Below are 19,005 nucleotides of genomic sequence, written 5' to 3'. Positions count from 1 at the left end.
AACTGAATTGAGGATGAACACTATATATTCTCAATTCTAAAGGAAGTTAACTAGTCTGAGCCAGCGGAGTGATATGTTTCTCACACAACAAACTGAATTATATTTCTCATACAGGACCCATAAAAAAATAAACTGAATCATATTTTTTCTTTTATATAGAAATGGACTGAATGTATAAAAGAACTGACCCTCGCTGCTTTTTTGTCTCCTTGTGGAATCCATTAGGCGAAGCCAAGAAAAGAACAATGAGCACCTCAAGGACCCGCCATTTATTCTGAATTTGACTGTTAATGAAAGTCTTAAATCTGAATAATTATATTCCTTCTTAAATTTAAAACCAGTCAAGACAATTCGTTTTCCTTTGAATACATCTAACGGTAATAGCCTATGTACTCATTACTTATAACATTCTCCTCGTCAGCTCTTTATCAGCAGCTCTTTATTACTGGGTTACATTGCTGTGTAAACACTTTCTTACATTTTATATTTGAGTCATTTAGCAGACGGTCTTATCCAGAGCGACTTACAATTAGAGCATTCATCTTAAGATAAGTAGGTGAGACAATAACACATCACAATCACTTTGCACTAATGGTCTCAGATATAAGATTTAAGAGTATAATTAGTTATTATATACACTTAGTTTATGCTTTGGTTAAGTTTAAAATCTACCCTTTTATTGGCCCATAGAGTGTCTCATAACTTTTTTTTCAGTTTCAAACAATTGCTTTAAGGAAGCAGCTCCTGGAGTTGTTGTGTGGCGGTGGTAGGACTGCTTATTCAGGAGATCTGAAGGTCATGGGGGGTCAGAGAGGTTTCTATTGTACAATCTCTGAGGTTCCTATTGTTGAGGTTTTTATTGAGGTTTCTATTGAAGCTAAATGTACCAGAGCAACTAAATGTTTTGAAGAAGAAAAACAATTATGTTGAGAGGACTGTGTCAGGGGGCACAGGGTCTTGTGTGTGTGTGTGTGTGTACTCTTCATCCTCCAGCAAATCTGGAACAGACCCAGTCGTTTGAGACACATAGACATACCTCCTCACTCTCGCTGGCGAGGAAGTCGTCGTCTGGCCTGGCCCCCCTGTGCCCTCCCGTGTCCTGCTGGCTGTAGGTGTCAGTGGCCTGAGCTGCGTCCTCAGTCCAGCAGGTCTCTCCATGTCCCTGGCCCTGTCCCTGGTCTCCATATCCTTGTCCCTGTCCTCGCTTGGCTGAGTGGGGCCAAGAAGAGAAGGTGAACACGTTTTCCACTGAGAACTGAGGCTCAGAGACTTCATCCACATCACTCTCCCCTTCACTGTCATCACTGTCCGAGTCCTGCAGGGGTAATGGTGATGGGGGGAGGTCAGGGACAGGGGTCGACTGGTCAGACAGAAGCTCTGGAGAAGATTTGGAGGGCTCCAAACAGGTTCTGTCCTCGTCAACAGGTCTGGGAGACAACAACTTGTCTAAGAGAAGAATAACAACAACAACAGCTTTACAGTCAATAAAAACATGAGACTGCTCTGATTGTCTTCTCCAATGGTTCTTGTTGACTCGATTTGCTCGTCCCGTGATTGATACTAAAACTAATTTCCATCTTACTAAATTCATACAATGAAAACACAATGCCTAACCCCGGATGAATGCATTGCACAATCCATAAGGAGTATTCAATATCAGAGTGCGTAGGCTGCTGATGCACAGCCCAAGCCTCTTGTGTAAGACACCCCTCTTGAGTCAACGAGCAATGGTGATGATGAATCCAGAATAATGACAGAGATCTTATTACAGTGATCAATGGATCCATCTTAATTTCTTCATCATCAGGAAAACCTCCTGCTGTTCTCTGCCTGCCTGGGTTCATTTTCATATATGCAAATAACTACTGCCTAATCACAGTACGGCAGAATGAAATGAATTCGATTATGCCATGGTTGCCAAAAGCAGGCCTGTGTTAATTTCCACTCCTGCATAGATGTATATATTTTGGTCAGGCTTTTGTTAATAGAGGCATAATGCCTTAATGAGCATTTCAGATATGCATAAGCGGAAGCCGAAGCATTGAAAACGATTGCGAATGTATTTGTCTGTGGTATGCAGGGAGGGACTGGGGGAGAAAAACGCTTCGCCTTGGTAGAGCGGGGCTCACCCGCCGGCACACAAACGACATCATTAGTAGTGTGGGCGCCATTCTGCCGCAGAATCATCGCTCACACACCCATACCTCTGCCCATGGGGTCTGTCTACAGTCCCTGGCATTAGAAAACACCCAGGCAGGAACACACTGCTCCAGAGGCCTGACTGCATGTCATCCAAGCTGATTAATAGTAGCATTGGCTTATTGCAGACAATGACATTGGCTGTATGTGTATGTATGCTGTGAAATGTTCACCAATGGAGTCCAGGTCCACTTAGGAGGTCCAGACTTGGAACACATCATGTTCATTCACTCCAGTGGAGGCTGCTGAGGGGAGGACAGCTCATGATAAGGGCTGGAATAGAGCGAATGGAATAGTATCAAACACATGGGAACCATGTGTTAGATGTTGATACCTCTCCACTTATTCCGCTTCAGCCATTACCACATGCCCGTCCTCCCCAATTAAGGTGTCTCCAAACTCCTGTGATTCACACATTCAAGAGCCCATCCATCCACTATGTTCAAGTGACTCTCATCAGACCAAACGTAACTAATGAATTCTAATACTTTCAGCGTGCTAGGCTCTATGGCTGCTTCCCAAATTAAACCCTATTCCATAAGTTGGTGGTTGGAGATATCCCTCTAGTGGTGTGGGGGCTGTGCTTCGGCAAAGTGGGTGGGGTTATATTCTGTCTGTTTGGCCCTGTGCGGGGGTATCGTCGGACGGGGCCACAATGTCTCCCGAGCCCTCCTGTCTCAGCCGCCAGTATTTATGCTGCAATAGTTTATGTGTCGGGCGGCTAGGGTCTGTCTGTTAAATCTGGAGTATTTCTCCTGTTTTACCCGTTGTCCTGTGTGAATTTAAGTATGCTCTCTCTAATTCTCTCTCTCTTTTTCGCACTTTCTTTCTCTCCTTCTTTCTCTCTCTCGGAGGACCTGAACCGTAGGACCATGCCTCAGGACTACCTGGCCTGATGACTCCATGCTGTCCCCAGTCCACCTGGTCGTGCTGCTGCTCCAGTTTCAACTGTTCTGCCTGCGACTATGGAACCCTGACCTGTTCACCGGACGTGCTACCTGTCAGCCCAGACCTGCTGTTTTCAACTCTCTAGAGACAGCAGGAGAGGTAGAGATACTCTGAATGATTGGCTATGAAAAGCAAACTGACATTTACTCCTGATGTGCTGACCTGACCCTACAACCACTGATTATTATTATTTGACAATGCTGGTCATTTATGAACATTTGAACATCTTGGCCATATTCTGTAATAATCTCCACATAGCACAGCCAGAAGAGGACTGGCCACCCCTCATAGCCTGGTTCCTCTCTAGGTTTCTTCCTAGGTTCTGGCCTTTCTAGGGAGTTTTTCCTAGCCACCATGCTTCTACACCTGCATTGCTTGCTGTTTGGGGTTTTAGGCTGGGTTTCTGTACAGCCCTTTGAGATATCAGCCGATGTACGAATGGCTATATAAATAAATTTGATTGATATTTAGTGCACTTATTTTGACCAGGACCCATAGAGCTCTGGTTAAAACCACTAGTGCACTACATTTGGAATTTTAATTCAGTGGCCTTCTGGTTAGTGTCCGCCCAGAGATTGGAAGGTTGGGAGTTCGATTCCAGGCCAAGTCACACCAAAGACTGTAAATGGTACCCGATAGTGCCCATGAAGCTCATCACTAAGCTAAGGACCCGGGGACTAAACACCTTCCTCTGCAACTGGATCCTGGACTTCCTGACGGGCCGCCCCAAGGTGGTAAAGGTAGGCAACAACACATCTGCCACGTGGATCCTCAATACCGGGGCCCCTCAGGGGTGCAATCCTAGTCCCCTCCTGTACTCCCTGTTCACCCACGACTGTGTAGCCAAGCACGACTCCAACACCATCGTTAAGTTTGTTGTCGACACAACATTGGTAGGCCTGATCACTGACCATGATGAGACAGCCTATAGGGAGGAGGTCAGAGACCTTCAGGACAACAACCTCCCCCTCAATGTGAGCAAGACAAAGGTGATCGTGGACTACAAGAAAAAGAAGGCTGAACAGGCCCCCATTTACATCGACAGGGCTGTAGTGGAGCGGGTTGAGAGTTTCAAATTCCTTGGTGTCCACATAACTAAGGACCTATCATGGTTGAAACACACCAAAACTGTCGTGAAGAGGGCACGACAACATCTATTCCTCAGGATACTGAAAATACTTGGCATGTGTCCTCAGATCCTCAAAAAGGTGCACCATCGAGAGCATCCTGACCGGTTGCATCACCGCCCGGTATGGCAACTGCTTGGCATCTGCCCGCAAGGCGCTACAGAGGGTAGGGTGTACGGCACAATACATCACTGGTGCCAAGCTTCCTGCCATCCAGGACCTACAGTTGAAGTCAGAAGTTTACATACACCTTGGCCAAATACATTTAATCTACATTTTCCACAATTCCTGACATTTAGTAGTAGTAAAAATGTTCCGTCTTAGGTCTGTTAGGATCACCACTTTATTTTAAGAATGTGTAGTTTCAGAATAATAGCAAAGATAATTATTTATTTCAGCTTTTATTTATTTCATCACATTCCCAGTGGGTAAGAAGTTTACATATACTCAATTAGTATTTGGTAGCATTGCCTTTAATAGTTTAACTTGGGTCAAACAGTTTGGGTAGCGTTCCACAAGCTTCCCACAATTAGTTGGGTGAATTTTGGCCCATTCCTCCTGGAAGAGCTGGTGTAACTGAGTCAGGTTTGCAGGCCTCCTTGCTCACACACACTTTTTTCAGTTCTGCCCACAAATATTCTATAGGATTGAGGTCAGGGCTTTGTGATGGCCACTTCAAAACCTTGACTTTGTTGTCCTTAAGCCATTTTGCCACAACTTTGGAAGTGTGCTTGGGGTCATTGTTCATTTGGAAGACCCATTTGCAACCAAGCTTTAACTTCCTGACTGATGTCTTAAGATGTTGCTTCAATATAATTTTCCTTCCTCATGATGCCATCTATTTTGTGAAGTGCACCAGTCCCTCCTGCAGCAAAGCACACCAACCAGATGATGCTGCACCCATGTGCTTCACGGTTGGGATGGTGTTCTTCGGCTTGCAAGCCTCCCCCTTTTTCCTCCAAACAGTTCTATTTTTGTTTCATCAGACCAGAGGACATTTCTTCTTTGTCCCCATATGCAGTTGCAAACCGTAGTCTGTTTTTTTATGGCGGTTTGGAGCAGTGGATTCTTCCTTACTGAGCGGCCTTTCAGGTTATGTCAATGTAGGACTCGTTTTACTGTGGATATAGATACTTTTGTACCTCTTTCCTACAGCATCTTCACAAGGTTCTTTGCTGTTGTTCTGGGATTGATTTGCACTTTTCGCACCAAAGTACGTTCATCTCTAGGAGACAGAAGGGGTCTCCTTCCTGAGCAGTATGATGGCTGTATGATTCAATGGTGTTTATACTTGTGTACTATTGTTTGTACAGATGAACATGGCACCTTCAGGTATTTGGAAATTGCCCTCAGGGATGAACCAGACTTGTGGAGGTACACCATTTTTTTGGGCTTGGCTGATTTCTTTTGATTTTCCCAAGATGTCAAGCAAAGAGGCACTGAGTTTGAAGGTAGCCTTGAAATACATCTACAGGTACACCTCCAATTGACTCAAATTAATTATGTCAATTAGCCTAGCAGAAGCTTCCAAAGCCATGACATAATTTTCTGGAATTTTCCAAGCTGTTTAAAGGCCCAGTCAACTTAGTGTATGTAAACTTCTGACCCACTGGAATTGTGATACAGTGTGTTATAAGTGAAATAATCTGTCTATAAACACTTGTTGGAAAAATTACTTGTGTCATGCACAAAGTAGATGTCCTAACTGACTTGCCAAAACTACAGTTTGTTAACAAGAAATTTGTGGAGTGGTTGAAAAACAAGTTTTAATGACTCCAACCCAAGTGTATGTAAACTTCCGACTTCAACTTTATATACTAGGCGTGTCAGCGGAAGGCCCAAAAAATGGTCATAGACTCCAGTCTCCAGACTATTTTCTCTGTTATCGCACGGCAAGCGGTACCGGAGCGCCTCCCCCTTTTTACACTGCTGCTACACGCTGTTTATTATCTACGCATAGTCACTTTACTCCTACCTACATGTTCAAATTACCTCAACTAACCTGTACCCCCTGCACATTGACTCTGTACCGATAGCCCCTGCATTTGGTCTCATTATTGTTATATACTTTATATTTTATACTTTAATTTATTTAGTAAATATATAACTATTTTCCATGAACTGCATTGTTGGTTAAGGGCTTGTAAGTAAGAATTTCACGGTAAGGCCTGTTGTATTCGGCGCATAACATTTTTATGACCTAGAATATGTGTACAACTACAACAACTGTACAACTACAGTCAGACTGTAGACTCTCCTTCCAGACTCACATTAAGCATCTCCAATCCAAAATTAAATCTAGAATCGGCTTCCTATTTCGTGACAAAGCCTCCTTCACTCATGCCACCAAACATACCCTCGTAAAAACTGACTATCCTACCGATCCTTAACTTTGACGATGTCATTTACAAAATAGCCCCCAACACTCTATTCAGCAAACTGGATGTAGACAGTGCCATCCATTTAGTCACCAAAGCCCCATATACTACCCACCACTGCGACCTGTATGCTCTCGTTGGCTGGGCCTCACTACATATCCGTCGCCAAACCCACAGGCACCAGGTCATCTATAAGTCTTTGCTAGGTAAAGTCCCCCCCTTATCTCAGCTCACTGGTCACCATAGCAACACCCACACGTAGCACGCACTCCAACAGGTATATTGCACTGGTCATCCCCAAAGTCAACACTTCTTTTGGCTGCCTTTCCTTCCAGTTTTCTGCTGTCAATAACTGGAAGGAATTGCAAAAATCTCTGAAGCTGGAGTCTTATATCTCCCTGTCTAACTATAAGCATCAGCTGTCAGAGCAGCTTACCAATCACTGTACCTGTACCTGTACACAGTGTAACGGGTTTCCTCCTCTTCTGAGGAGGAGAAGGAAAGATCAGACCAATGCGCAGCGTGGTAAGTGTCCATATTTTAATGAAATCTAACCGAACACTGAATACAAAAGAACAGGAGAAATAAATGAAAACAGTTCTGTGTTTTTTTATTTTACTAGGCAAGTCAGTTAAGAACAAATTCTTATTTTCAATGACAGCCTATGAACAGTGGGTTAACTGCCTGTTCAGGGGCAGAACAACAGAATTGTACCTTGTCAGCTCGGGGATTCGAACTTGCAACCTTTTGGTTACTAGTCCAACGCTCTAACCACTAGGCTACCCTGGGGCCGGTAAAACACAGACACAGAAAACAACTAACCACAACCCATAGTGGGAAAACAGGCTGTCAAAGTATGGTTCTCAATCAGAGACAACGATCAACAGCTGCCTCTGATTGGGAACCATACTAGGCCAAACACAGAAATACAAAACCTAGAACACACAACATAGAATGCCCACCCCAACTCATGCCATGACCTAACTAAAACAGAGACATAAAAAAGGAACTTAGGTCAGGACGTGACACACAGCCAATCTGTAAATAGCACACTCGACTACCTCATCCCCATATTTTTACTTACCCTTCTGCTCTTTTGCACCCCAGTACCTCTACTTGCACATTCATCTTCTGCACATCTATCACTCCAGTATTAATGCTAAATTGTAATTATTTTCGCCTCTAGGGCCTATTTATTGCTTACCTCCCTACCCTTCTACATTTGCACAAACTGCACATAGATTTTTCTATTTTTCTTTTCTTTTGTGTTATTGACTGTATGTTTGTTTATGTGTAACTCGGGGTGTTTTATTTGTCGCACTGCTTTGCTTTATCTTGGCCAGGTCGCAGTTGTAAATGAGAACTTGTTCCCAACTGGCCTCCCTGGTTAAATAAAGTTGAAATAAAAAAATATTTTTTGTTGAATTTGATTTGATGCTTCTCTGCTTGGGAGTAAGTCCCTGTGATAGACTATTGTCCTGTCCAAGGGGTGTACTTGTAAATCAAGCTGCCTCAAGCTACTGACTCCTGCTCCTATGAGCCATTCTGGCTCGCACAAGGCGACTTACCATACAGGAAATAGTGTGTCATTTGGGATGCAGACTAGTAGTTCAGCGGTATGAAGTGTCTATGAACATTCAGCGCACTTTTGTCTCAACACTATAATCACCTTTTCTAATTGTGCTGCTGTGTGGAAGACCCTGAGCCAAACCCACAGGACTTCCCCCTCTGACTCTTATTTAATGTGCCATTACCATTAATGAACGTACTGCGCTTAGACTGAGAGTAAGAGGGGAGGGCTGCAGTGCTGCCTCCTGCACTGCACAGGGACAGCTCCAGGCTTTTGGAGATGGGAACAGCCCATAAATGTGCTTAGAGCAAAAAAAGTGTGCATTTAGTGTGGCTGGGGTGGTGGGGTTAGCAAAAAAACTCAGACAAGTATTTCATAGCCTTAGCAATGTGTAGAAATGGGTGAGACTTCAGAAGCTGGGTATTATTACTGTAGCTGGAAACTACTGAGGCAAATATACTAATGGCTAAAGTTGGCCAAACTTGCCAATTAATTGAGGTAGATGGAAGTAAATCTTGGTAAGAACCATCCTTGGAAGTGTCATGCCAGATAAGCCATCTGCCACATACTGTAGCTCCAGATTGTGATGGTTGGATGTCTGCTCTGGAGTAGGAACTGGATAAAGGGGTTAAAGTGTCTTCACTTCACTCCCAAATCAGAAACAGAAGCACTAGCCGGAGCCCGGCTGTATCCATTTCTTAAAAGTTTGTCAGTTTAGAGAAGTGTCTGACCTTCTGTTTGGTCTCCACTCATGTCACTGGGGGTCAAAAGTTGTTGGTTCCTGTCTCCATGGTGGCTAAGTCCAGTGTCTATGGGTCCATTTACAACAGAAAAGAGAACATCTACCCTAAGACCACCACACTTCACACTTAGACACACAATCCAGTTCACACAGACATGCTGTCTAAAGCTTTCATAATACATACACAGCTCACCTGAGCCAGGAGCCAATTTCTCCTTCCCTGCACTGTGTACCCGTAGCTTCCTGGACCCCGCCTTGTCTGAGGACGCTCTGTCTTTAGGTGGTCGCGGCTGCAGGCTCCCTGGCTTCCCTGTACATTACACAATGAGGTTACATTCAAAACACAAGTCACAATAATAGCCTGACAAACACATAACGCAACGTTAGAACCTGATTAGATAACAGTTTGTTAATGGCTAGCGGAACAGCTTACGGAGTACTGAATAGTATGCCACAGTAAAACCATCTTTCGTTCTCAATAAAAGGTATTTCAGAAAACGAGCTCTATCCAATCCATCAATAGTGAGTGCAGCAGACTAAATAAAGCTAGCTATGCACAACTAAAGCTAGATATTTTAATGATCTTCTTATACACTCCATCACACTTCAAACGTACTGCATTACCAAGTCTAATATATTAGAATTTAGGTCAGTGAGTGTATAGAGTCAGTGTGCGGCTGAATTACTATCACATAAAGGAGCATGCTAACCAGACATACTTATGTAATATTTCAATTACGCACTCAGATTGAGAAGGGAAACCATAACTATGATGAACGTTGGGGAGTCAATGATTCTGTCATACCATTGTACTAATGAACCAGTGTTTACGGTTAGTTAGCTTGGTGGAAAAGGACAGCTGTTGAAAGTACATTAAATATACACTGATTTAACTTCTCTTAGGGGAGCAGTAATTCGACAAACTGGGCTGAATAAAGAAGGCTCGGCAAAACTAAGGAGGAAGTTGTTTTTCAGATTTTCCCAAATCACAATTTCCAAGTCATGTCTGTGACTATTGGTCAGTGTGGGAAGCACACTGTGGAATAAATGTATGGTTTCTGTAGTAGTGTGGCATGCACATTATTAATGGCCTATAAAAAAACTCTCAGTTCATGCTTGAATTTCTGTTACAGCGATTTGAGATTTGCTGATGCTAATGATAACAGTCGACACTACAGTGTGGGATCCACACCGGCAGACATCTGGAAGCCCTATCGTCTGAAAACGTCTGAAAACCAACTTCATCAAAAAATATCTTGATTGATCCCACAGCACCCTCATGATTACTATGACTGTGAAATACGGTTGTCTCACCTAGCTACTTTAAGATGATTGCACTGTAAATCACTCTGATTAAGAGTGTCTGCTTAACGACAATGGTATTAAAGATGAACTGAAACATTTTAGTAAGTTAAGGTGATTTCGATAACCAAATGTGATAAAGAAGCATGTTCCTACCCTTAAAACTGCTGAAAAACTCATATTTATGTTAAAATGATTGAAAATCATTTGACTACTTGGTCTCCCGAGTGACGCAGCGGTCTAAGGCACTGCATCAGTGCTAGAGGCGTCACCACCGACACCTTGGTTTGAATCCAGGCTGTATCACAGCCGGCCGTGATTGGGAGTCCCATAGGATGGCAAACAATTTGGCCGGTGTAGGCTGTCATTGTAAAAAATAATTTGTTCTTAACTGACTAGTTAAATAAAGGTTAAATTTAAAAAAGGGCTGTGTGTTGCCATGTTGATAATGTGTCATCAACGACATCACTTGATTGGTTAATCTGACAGGCAGCCCTGATTAGAATGCATGTGTCACGAATCCCGCCGGCCTACTAGCACCGATCCCCTTTTCTGTTTCATTTAGTTGTGTCTGATTAGTTGCACCTGTTTTGTGTTTAGGTTGTGATTGTGGGCTATTTAAACCCAGTAGGCCCGCCGGCTTTTGTGCGGGCTTGTTTCTCTGTTCGTTTTGTGGATGTGATATTTTTTGTATTTCTCCGGACTGTTTGTGGTCTGTTTTTGGGCCGGTCATTGTATGCGCATGGTGTTTTGGCGTGACCTACTATTCTCCGGAATAAATACAGTTGTCCTTTACCCTCTGCTCTCTGCGCCTGACTCCGCACCCACTACTCCGAGAAGTTGTAACAGCATGTTAGTAGCCTCATTGACAATATTTTCATTTTGACAACAATAAAAAAATATATACAGTGCCTTGCGAAAGTATTCGGCCCCCTTGAACTGTGTGACCTTTTGCCACATTTCAGGCTTCAAACATAAAGATATAAAACTGTATTTTTTTGTGAAGAATCAACAACAAGTGGGACACAATCATGAAGTGGAACGACATTTATTGGATATTTCAAACTTTTTTAACAAATCAAAAACTGAAAAATTGGGCGTGCAAAATTATTCAGCCCCTTTACTTTCAGTGCAGCAAACTCTCTCCAGAAGTTCAGTGAGGATCTCTGAATGATCCAATGTTGACCTAAATGACTAATGATGATAAATACAATCCACCTGTGTGTAATCAAGTCTCCGTATAAATGCACCTGCACTGTGATAGTCTCAGAGGTCCGTTAAAAGCGCAGAGAGCATCATGAAGAACAAGGAACACACTAGGCAGGTCCGAGATACTGTTGTGAAGAAGTTTAAAGCCGGATTTGGATAAAAAAAGATTTCCCAAGCTTTAAACATCCCAAGGAGCACTGTGCAAGCGATAATATTGAAATGGAAGGAGTATCAGACCACTGCAAATCTACCAAGACCTGGCCGTCCCTCTAAACTTTCAGCTCATACAAGGAGAAGACTGATCAGAGATGCAGCCAAGAGGCCCATGATTACTCTGGATGAACTGCAGAGATCTACAGCTGAGGTGGGAGACTCTGTCCATAGGACAACAATAAGTCGTATATTGCACAAATCTGGCCTTTATGGAAGAGTGGCAAGAAGAAAGCCATTTCTTAAAGATATCCATAAAGTGTCGTTTAAAGTTTGCCACAAGCCACCTGGGAGACACAACAAACATGTGGAAGAAGGTGCTCTGGTCAGATGAAACCAAAATGGAACTTTTTGGCAACAATGCAAAACGTTATGTTTGGCGTAAAAGCAACACAGCTCATCACCCTGAACACACCATACCCACTGTCAAACATGGTGGTGGCAGCATCATGGTTTGGGCCTGCTTTTCTTCAGCAGGGACAGGGAAGATGGTTAAAATTGATGGGAAGATGGATGGAGCCAAATACAGGACCATTCTGGAAGAAAACCTGATGGAGTCTGCAAAAGACCTGAGACTGGGATGGAGATTTGTCTTCCAACAAGACCATGATCCAAAACATAAAGCAAAATCTACAATGGAATGGTTCAAAATAAACATATCCAGGTGTTAGAATGGCCAAGTCAAAGTCCAGACCTGAATCCAATCGAGAATCTGTGGAAAGAACTGAAAACTGCTGTTCACAAATGCTCTCCATCCAACCTCACTGAGCTCGAGCTGTTATGCAAGGAGGAATGGGAAAAAATTTCAGTCTCTCGATGTGCAAAACTGATAGACATACCCCAAGCGACTTACAGCTGTAATCGCAGCAAAAGGTGGCGCTACAAAGTATTAACTTAAGGGGGCTGAATAATTTTGCACGCCCAATTTTTCTGTTTTTGATTTGTTAAAAAAGTTTGAAATATCCAATAAATGTTGTTCCACTTCATGATTGTGTACCACTTGTTGTTGATTCTTCACAAAAAATACAGTTTTATATCTTTATGTTTGAAGCCTGAAATGTGGCAAAAGTTCGCAAAGTTCAAGGGGGCCGAATACTTTCGCAAGGCACTGTAAGTGCCTTTTTAGAAGGCTCTCCTGTTATAGACTAGCTAGGTCAGGATTCCCCAACTAGCGGCCCACTGGACGAATTTGGCCCGCGGGTGATTTTATTCATTTTAGTTTTCTAAGCAAAAATGTAAGAACATTTTTTATTTGAAAATATATATATTTTCTTGAACATAAAACAAGAGTGATTTTAATTTTGGAAATTTGTTCCAATGTATTCCCACACATAATAAAGAGATATACAGTATGCGATCATATACAAATGTAAGCAATGTTTGAAATTATTCTGTTTTAGTCCAATATTATATCCGTTTGTGCTTCTTGCGGTCAATCTGCAGTTTACAAATTATTGTAATTATGTTCTGGCCCCCTGACCATCTGCTTAAGAAAAAAATTGGCCTGTGGCTGAATCTAGTTGATGATCCCTAAACTAGGCGATATGGCATGATAAATTGACCAAAAAATTATACTGTGTGTTGTGGGCTATCATAGCCAGCTAGTCCAAAACCACGGTATGCTCAGCTATCCTTGATGGATATTTTGCATGCTAATGTCGTTATCGGAACAGCTTGCTACAGATCAGGATTTTACTATGGATTATGGATTTCACTATGGACATTGGTAATTTGGTCTCATAAATCTTACAACTAGCTGCAATTGATTTAATACGAGTGGACACTGTTAACAACCCGACATGTCTGTTGCTAAATCTTTTAGATCAGACACCTAGCTAGCTTCAATACTCCTTTTTCTAGCCAGCTGTTTCTGGCCCAGCTAGCTTGCTAGCCTCTACTGGGTTTGAAGTGAAGTCCCTCACTGCAAACCATATTGAATACCGTTTCATGCATAGTGTATACGATCTGCAAAAGTGACTTCATTACCATGCAGTTGGCTAGCTTACTAACCTTGTTTGCTGTTAGCTAGCTTGCTGGCAAACACAGTATGATCAGATGCACATGTCAAAACTACTGTAATGTTTAACATAGCTAGACCTTGCTCGCTGAACGGATACCAAAGGCTATGAGTAAAGTAGGCGCGCGGACGCTCTACCATTCCTATTACGCTGTTTCAATATGGCTGCAGCCACATCTCTGTAAGCTTGAACAATTTCAAATATTATGTTCTAAAAGTATTGTCCTAACATCCCGTTCAACAAGGTTACCTAACATCGACATGTAAAACAATGTTGTAGGTTGATTTGAGCATTTCAGTTGAATGTAAATGTCTATGTCATTTTTACTTGACGTTGTGTGGAACAGACGACAGAGAGTTGTCCTTACCTGCCAGCTCATAAACAGAGTCATTCTTCTGGCTACTGGGACCAGGTTGTTTCTCGCTCCAGTCTCCATGATCCTGATGTCTCTCTGAAGCAGCTGTTCTATTTGTTCTTGCACCAGATACAGACCCCTGTGACAGAGAGAAAGAAGGAGAGAGAGGGAGCAAGCGAGAGAGACAGAGGAAGAGAGAGAGAGAGAGAGAGAGAGAGAGAGAGAGAGAGAGAGAGAGAGAGAGAGAGAACAAGATTGGCAAGAAAAGGGCAACATTATGTTTATTTATTTTCCTGTTTGTACTTTAACTATTTGCATGTCGTTACAACACTGTACATAGCCATAAATGTCTCTATTCCTTTTAAACTTTTGTGAGTGTAATGCTTACTATTTACAATGTAAACATATGTTTCCCATGCCAATGAAGCCATTTGAATTGAGAGAGAGAGAGAGAGAGAGAGAGAGAGAGAGAGAGAGAGGTATAAAACACATTATAAAACATAAATCAAATCAGAGCACTAAAGGCAGAAACAGAAAAGCAAAAACCAACAAAAGAGGATCACAGAGCGTATCTCTCTCGGGAATCCTGGAAGACACTGGCATCCCAATGATGGGAGATATGACAGGCGGATAATAATACAGAAATAGTTCAGATGCGTCAAAGACCCAAATAACTTCCGGTGCCTCAAGACAACATCCGTTGATTCTTATCATCATCAAACTATTGGAGAAAAAGAGAAAACAAAAGCAGGAATTCCTCAAATACTATTCACAAAGGTCTCTTTGTGGATGTGATATCTATGTTTGGAGAGTGGGCCAGCGGTACAATAAAATAACAACAGCTCCTCCCAAAACTTATTTTCACACTATTGGTAAATGCAATAGTCACATCGTATGATAAATGTGTTCATGTGGTTATTCAAAAGAGAGACTCTAACACTCCCATGCAACATATTTATATATGAAATCAATCCATGTTTGGACAGCAAGCTCCCTTCTCAGGGGAGTATTACCATATTCATGCTCCGGTGTGTCCTCCCGTCCTGTGTCCTCCCGTCCTGTCCCTGTCCCTCTGAGAGTCCACTATTCTTCCTTCCGGTCAGTGGAGGGGGTCCTAAAACCCTCGACCCAAATGCGATGTGGGAGGCGTCCGGCTGGATCTTGGGGCCTCGAGCAGCACTGGCTACCCTGCCACTGCCTGACTGATCTGGAAGGTACAAAAATAAACGGATACTCATTTGTTATTAATGTTTACAACGCATAGGATCATCTCTTTCAATGTAATACTGGGGAAATAGATAGTGATCGTGACTGTGATAGTGATCAACAGCGATGTCTGGCTGTTTAGTGTAATTTTCAAGTAACCAGCTCAAACACATTACACATAGGCTTAATGTAGCATATCAGCCTATTACTATTAAACTGTTACTCGCACTGTCACCACTTTGCACTTATTTGTGTTTCATTAATATTACTCGAGGCTAAGAATAACACAACAAGAGACAAACGCTGCCTATGTAAAAGGCAGTGATATCCTGACATTGCAAATAGATTCCAGCTGATTTAACATATGGATTTGAGCTTGATATTACAGTGGCATACTAGCACCCCTCTGCACATAATTCATTTACAAGCATAAATTACACCCCTCTCAACCAAGATTGATAAAAAAAACGGACAGAGTTGAAGTCAGAAGTTTACATAGACTTAGGTTGGAGTCATTAAAACAAATGTTCAACCACTCCACAAATGTATTGTTAACAAACTGTAGTTTTGGCAAGTTGGTTAGGACATCTACTTTGTGCATGACACAATAATTTTTTCCAATAACTGTTTATAGACAGATTATTTCACTTATAATTCACTGTATCAAAATTCCAGTGGGTCAGAAGTTTACATGTACTTAGTTGACTGTGCCTTTAAACAGCTTGGAAAATCCCAGAAAATGATGTCATGGCTTTAGAAGCTAGTGATAGGCTAATTTACATCATTTGAGTCAATTGGAGGCGTACCTGTGGATGTATTTCAAGGCCTACCTTCAAACGCAGTGCCTCTTTGCTTGACATCATGGGAAAATCAAAAGAAATCAGCCAAGACCTCAGAAAAAAAATTGTAGACCTCCACAAGTCTGGTTCATCCTTGGGAGTAATTTCCAAATGCCTGAAGGTACCACTTTCATCTGTACAAACAATAGTATGCAAGTATAAACACCATGGGACCACGCAGCTGTCATACCGCTCAGGAAGGAGACGCGTTCTATCTCCTGGAGTAGAACATACTTTGGTGCGAAAAGTGCAAATCAATCCCAGAACAACAGCAAAGGACCTTGTGAAGATGCTGGAGCAAATAGGTACACAATTTTCTATATCCACAGTAAAAACAAGTCCTATATCGACATAACCTGAAAGGGAGGAAGGAGCCACTGTTCCAAAACTGCTACAAAAAAAGCCATACTATGGTTTGCAACTGCACATGGGAACAAAGATCATACTTTTTGGAGAAATGTCTTCTGGTCTGATGAAACAAAAATAGAACTGTTTGGCCATAATGACCATCGTTATGTTTGGAGGAAAAAGGGGGAGGCTTGCAAGCCGAAGAACACCATCCCAACCGTGAAGCACGGGGTGGCAGCATCATGTTGTGGGGGTGCTTTGCTGCAGGAGGGACTGGTACACTTCACAAAATAGATGGCATCATGAGGCAGGAAAATTAAGTGGGTATATTGAAGCAACATCTCAAGACATCTGTCAGGAAGTTAAAGCTTGGTTGCAAATGGGTCTTCCAAATGGACAATGACCCCAAGCATACATCCACAGTTGTGGCAAAATGGCTTAAGGACAACAAATTCAAGGTATTGGATTGGCCATCACAAAGCCCTGACCTCAATCCTATGGAAAATTTGTGGGCAGAACTGAAAAAGCGTTTGCAAGCAAGGAGGCCTACAAACCTGACTCAGTTACACCAGCTCTGTCAGGAGGAACATGCCAAAATTCACCCAACTTATTGTTGGAAGCTTGGGGAAGGCTACCCGAAACGTTGAACACAAGTTAAACCAGTTAAAGTCAAAGCTACTAAATACTAATTGAGTGTATGTAAACTTCTGACTCACTGGGAATGTGATGAAAGAAATAAAAGCTGAAATAAATCATTCTCTCTACTATTATTCTGACATCTCACATTCTTAAAATAAAGTGGTGATCCTAACAGGCCTAAGACAGGGAATTATTACTAGGAATTGTGAGTTTAAATGTATTTGGCTAAGGTGCATGTAAACTTCTGACTTCAACTGTAGGTATGTTATATACACTGATATAACTAATCAGAGAAATATTGGGAGTGGGAAATAAGCACCATAGCTTCCTTTATATAAATGCAGAAGCTTGAGTCTGATTGGTTTGAAACACCACAACTTACAGGCCTGGGTCGTTCCACAACATGAGCCCCTTTTGCATCCTTTTGATATTTTAAGTAGAAATGATGCACCAATATTGGATTTTAATAGCCTGTTATATTAAATGAAGTGCTCTTTAATATAGACCATATGGAAAATTCTATAAATCAGATTTTTGTATACCCCTTGTTAGTTTGTACAGTAGTTTCTGAAGATTATTATTTATTTAAGGTGATTATTGATTTATTTTAAGGTTAAAAAAACAACTCAATTTATTCATGGTGAAACTATTCCTATTTAAAAATTATTTTTCAAAAGAAACATTAAACATCAGTCCTCACTCACTTGGTAGAGCATGGCACTTGCAACACCAGCATTGAGGGTTAGATTCCCACAGGGAACCAGTATGAAAATGTATGCACTCACTACTGTAGGTCGATCTGGATAAAAGGGTCTGCTAAATGACTGGAATGTCAAAAAATGTCAAATCTAATAGTGAAAGCGGGTGAGCTGGTTTTACTTTTTTTGTGCAATTTTCTGGTTTTGTGGTGGAAAACTGAGTGGGTCGAGCATTACACGCCAACCCTGTTTCCCATAAATAGACAGGCAATAATTTTTTCACAATATTTTATTTCTTTGTGAAGCTTGCATTCAATTGCCCCTAATTGCTGCATACAAGAAGCTTCCATTCCCCCTGTCACAAGGGGATTTATGGCTGATTTAAGATGAAATCGTCAACTCTGTAACGTTCAACACCGTTACTTTCTTTGGCACTTAATAGGCACTTACCATATAACAAATAAATAATAATAACCTCTTGAGATTGTTTTTTTGTGTGTAAAAGTTGAACATAAAAGCTCGTCATGACAGAATGTTAAAATTAGGGGAAATAAAGGTTTTCTTCACCACACTGCCCAAAAGGGAACAACCCGCCTACACTTTTCCATAGCAAAGTGCCTAGTGATAATTGGATGAATCTAAAGACAAGGTCACACCATTGTTGAAAAGACAAAACCAAGCATGCAATTGGTTCAACTGTTCTCTCTCAACAACAACAAAAAATCTCTATAAATGTTTCATCTTTTAATTTGCTGTTTGGCTGACGAATGTACTAAACTCAAGAAACAGTAATTAGCAACAGTCTTTTTTACACAATTAGATTGGATGTCTACTTTAATAGCAATCCCTTTTAATCATTATTAGGCATGTTATGCTAATAACTAGACCAACCAATTATGAGAACTAATTTACAAGAAAACGAACGGTGTGTGTGTGCACGAGTGTGTGCATTGCATGTGTGTCTCTCTCTTCTGGTGTGTGTGTGTGTGTGTGTATGCATGCATGCGTCCAAGTGTGTGTGTGCATGTGATTACTGTTCATTTCTAATGGCACGGCCAAGTGACTCAACATGCTGGAGACAGCTGTCAGAACAAATAAATATGCGCTGATAAAAAGGCCACAGAGGTACTGTCTGTCTGTAGGGGAGCAGAGTGGGGCTCCTGAATCACTGGCGCATGTCTTTCTCCCTCATAAACACATATAATTGCTGTTCTCTC

General features: G+C 41.9%; 1 protein-coding gene across 1 annotated transcript in view; it reads right to left on the bottom strand.

The window, feature by feature from the left end:
* The window catches only part of cfap20dc (CFAP20 domain containing), a 53,491-nt gene that overhangs the window by 21,306 nt on the left and 13,180 nt on the right, over positions 1-19,005 (bottom strand). The window contains exons 8-12 of the mRNA XM_064965847.1: positions 15,072-15,265; positions 14,071-14,197; positions 9,149-9,274; positions 8,954-9,031; positions 1,037-1,377 (exon numbers count right to left, since the gene is read on the bottom strand). Of these exons, the coding sequence (XP_064821919.1) occupies positions 1,037-1,377; positions 8,954-9,031; positions 9,149-9,274; positions 14,071-14,197; positions 15,072-15,265 (866 nt within the window). The remainder of the gene's footprint in view (positions 1-1,036; positions 1,378-8,953; positions 9,032-9,148; positions 9,275-14,070; positions 14,198-15,071; positions 15,266-19,005) is intronic.

Source organism: Oncorhynchus masou, chromosome 5 (genome assembly GCF_036934945.1).
Source record: "Oncorhynchus masou masou isolate Uvic2021 chromosome 5, UVic_Omas_1.1, whole genome shotgun sequence".
NCBI lineage: Eukaryota > Metazoa > Chordata > Actinopteri > Salmoniformes > Salmonidae > Oncorhynchus > Oncorhynchus masou.
The sequence above is the reverse complement of the archived record's forward strand: the minus strand, read 5'-3'. Positions and strand labels throughout refer to the sequence as shown.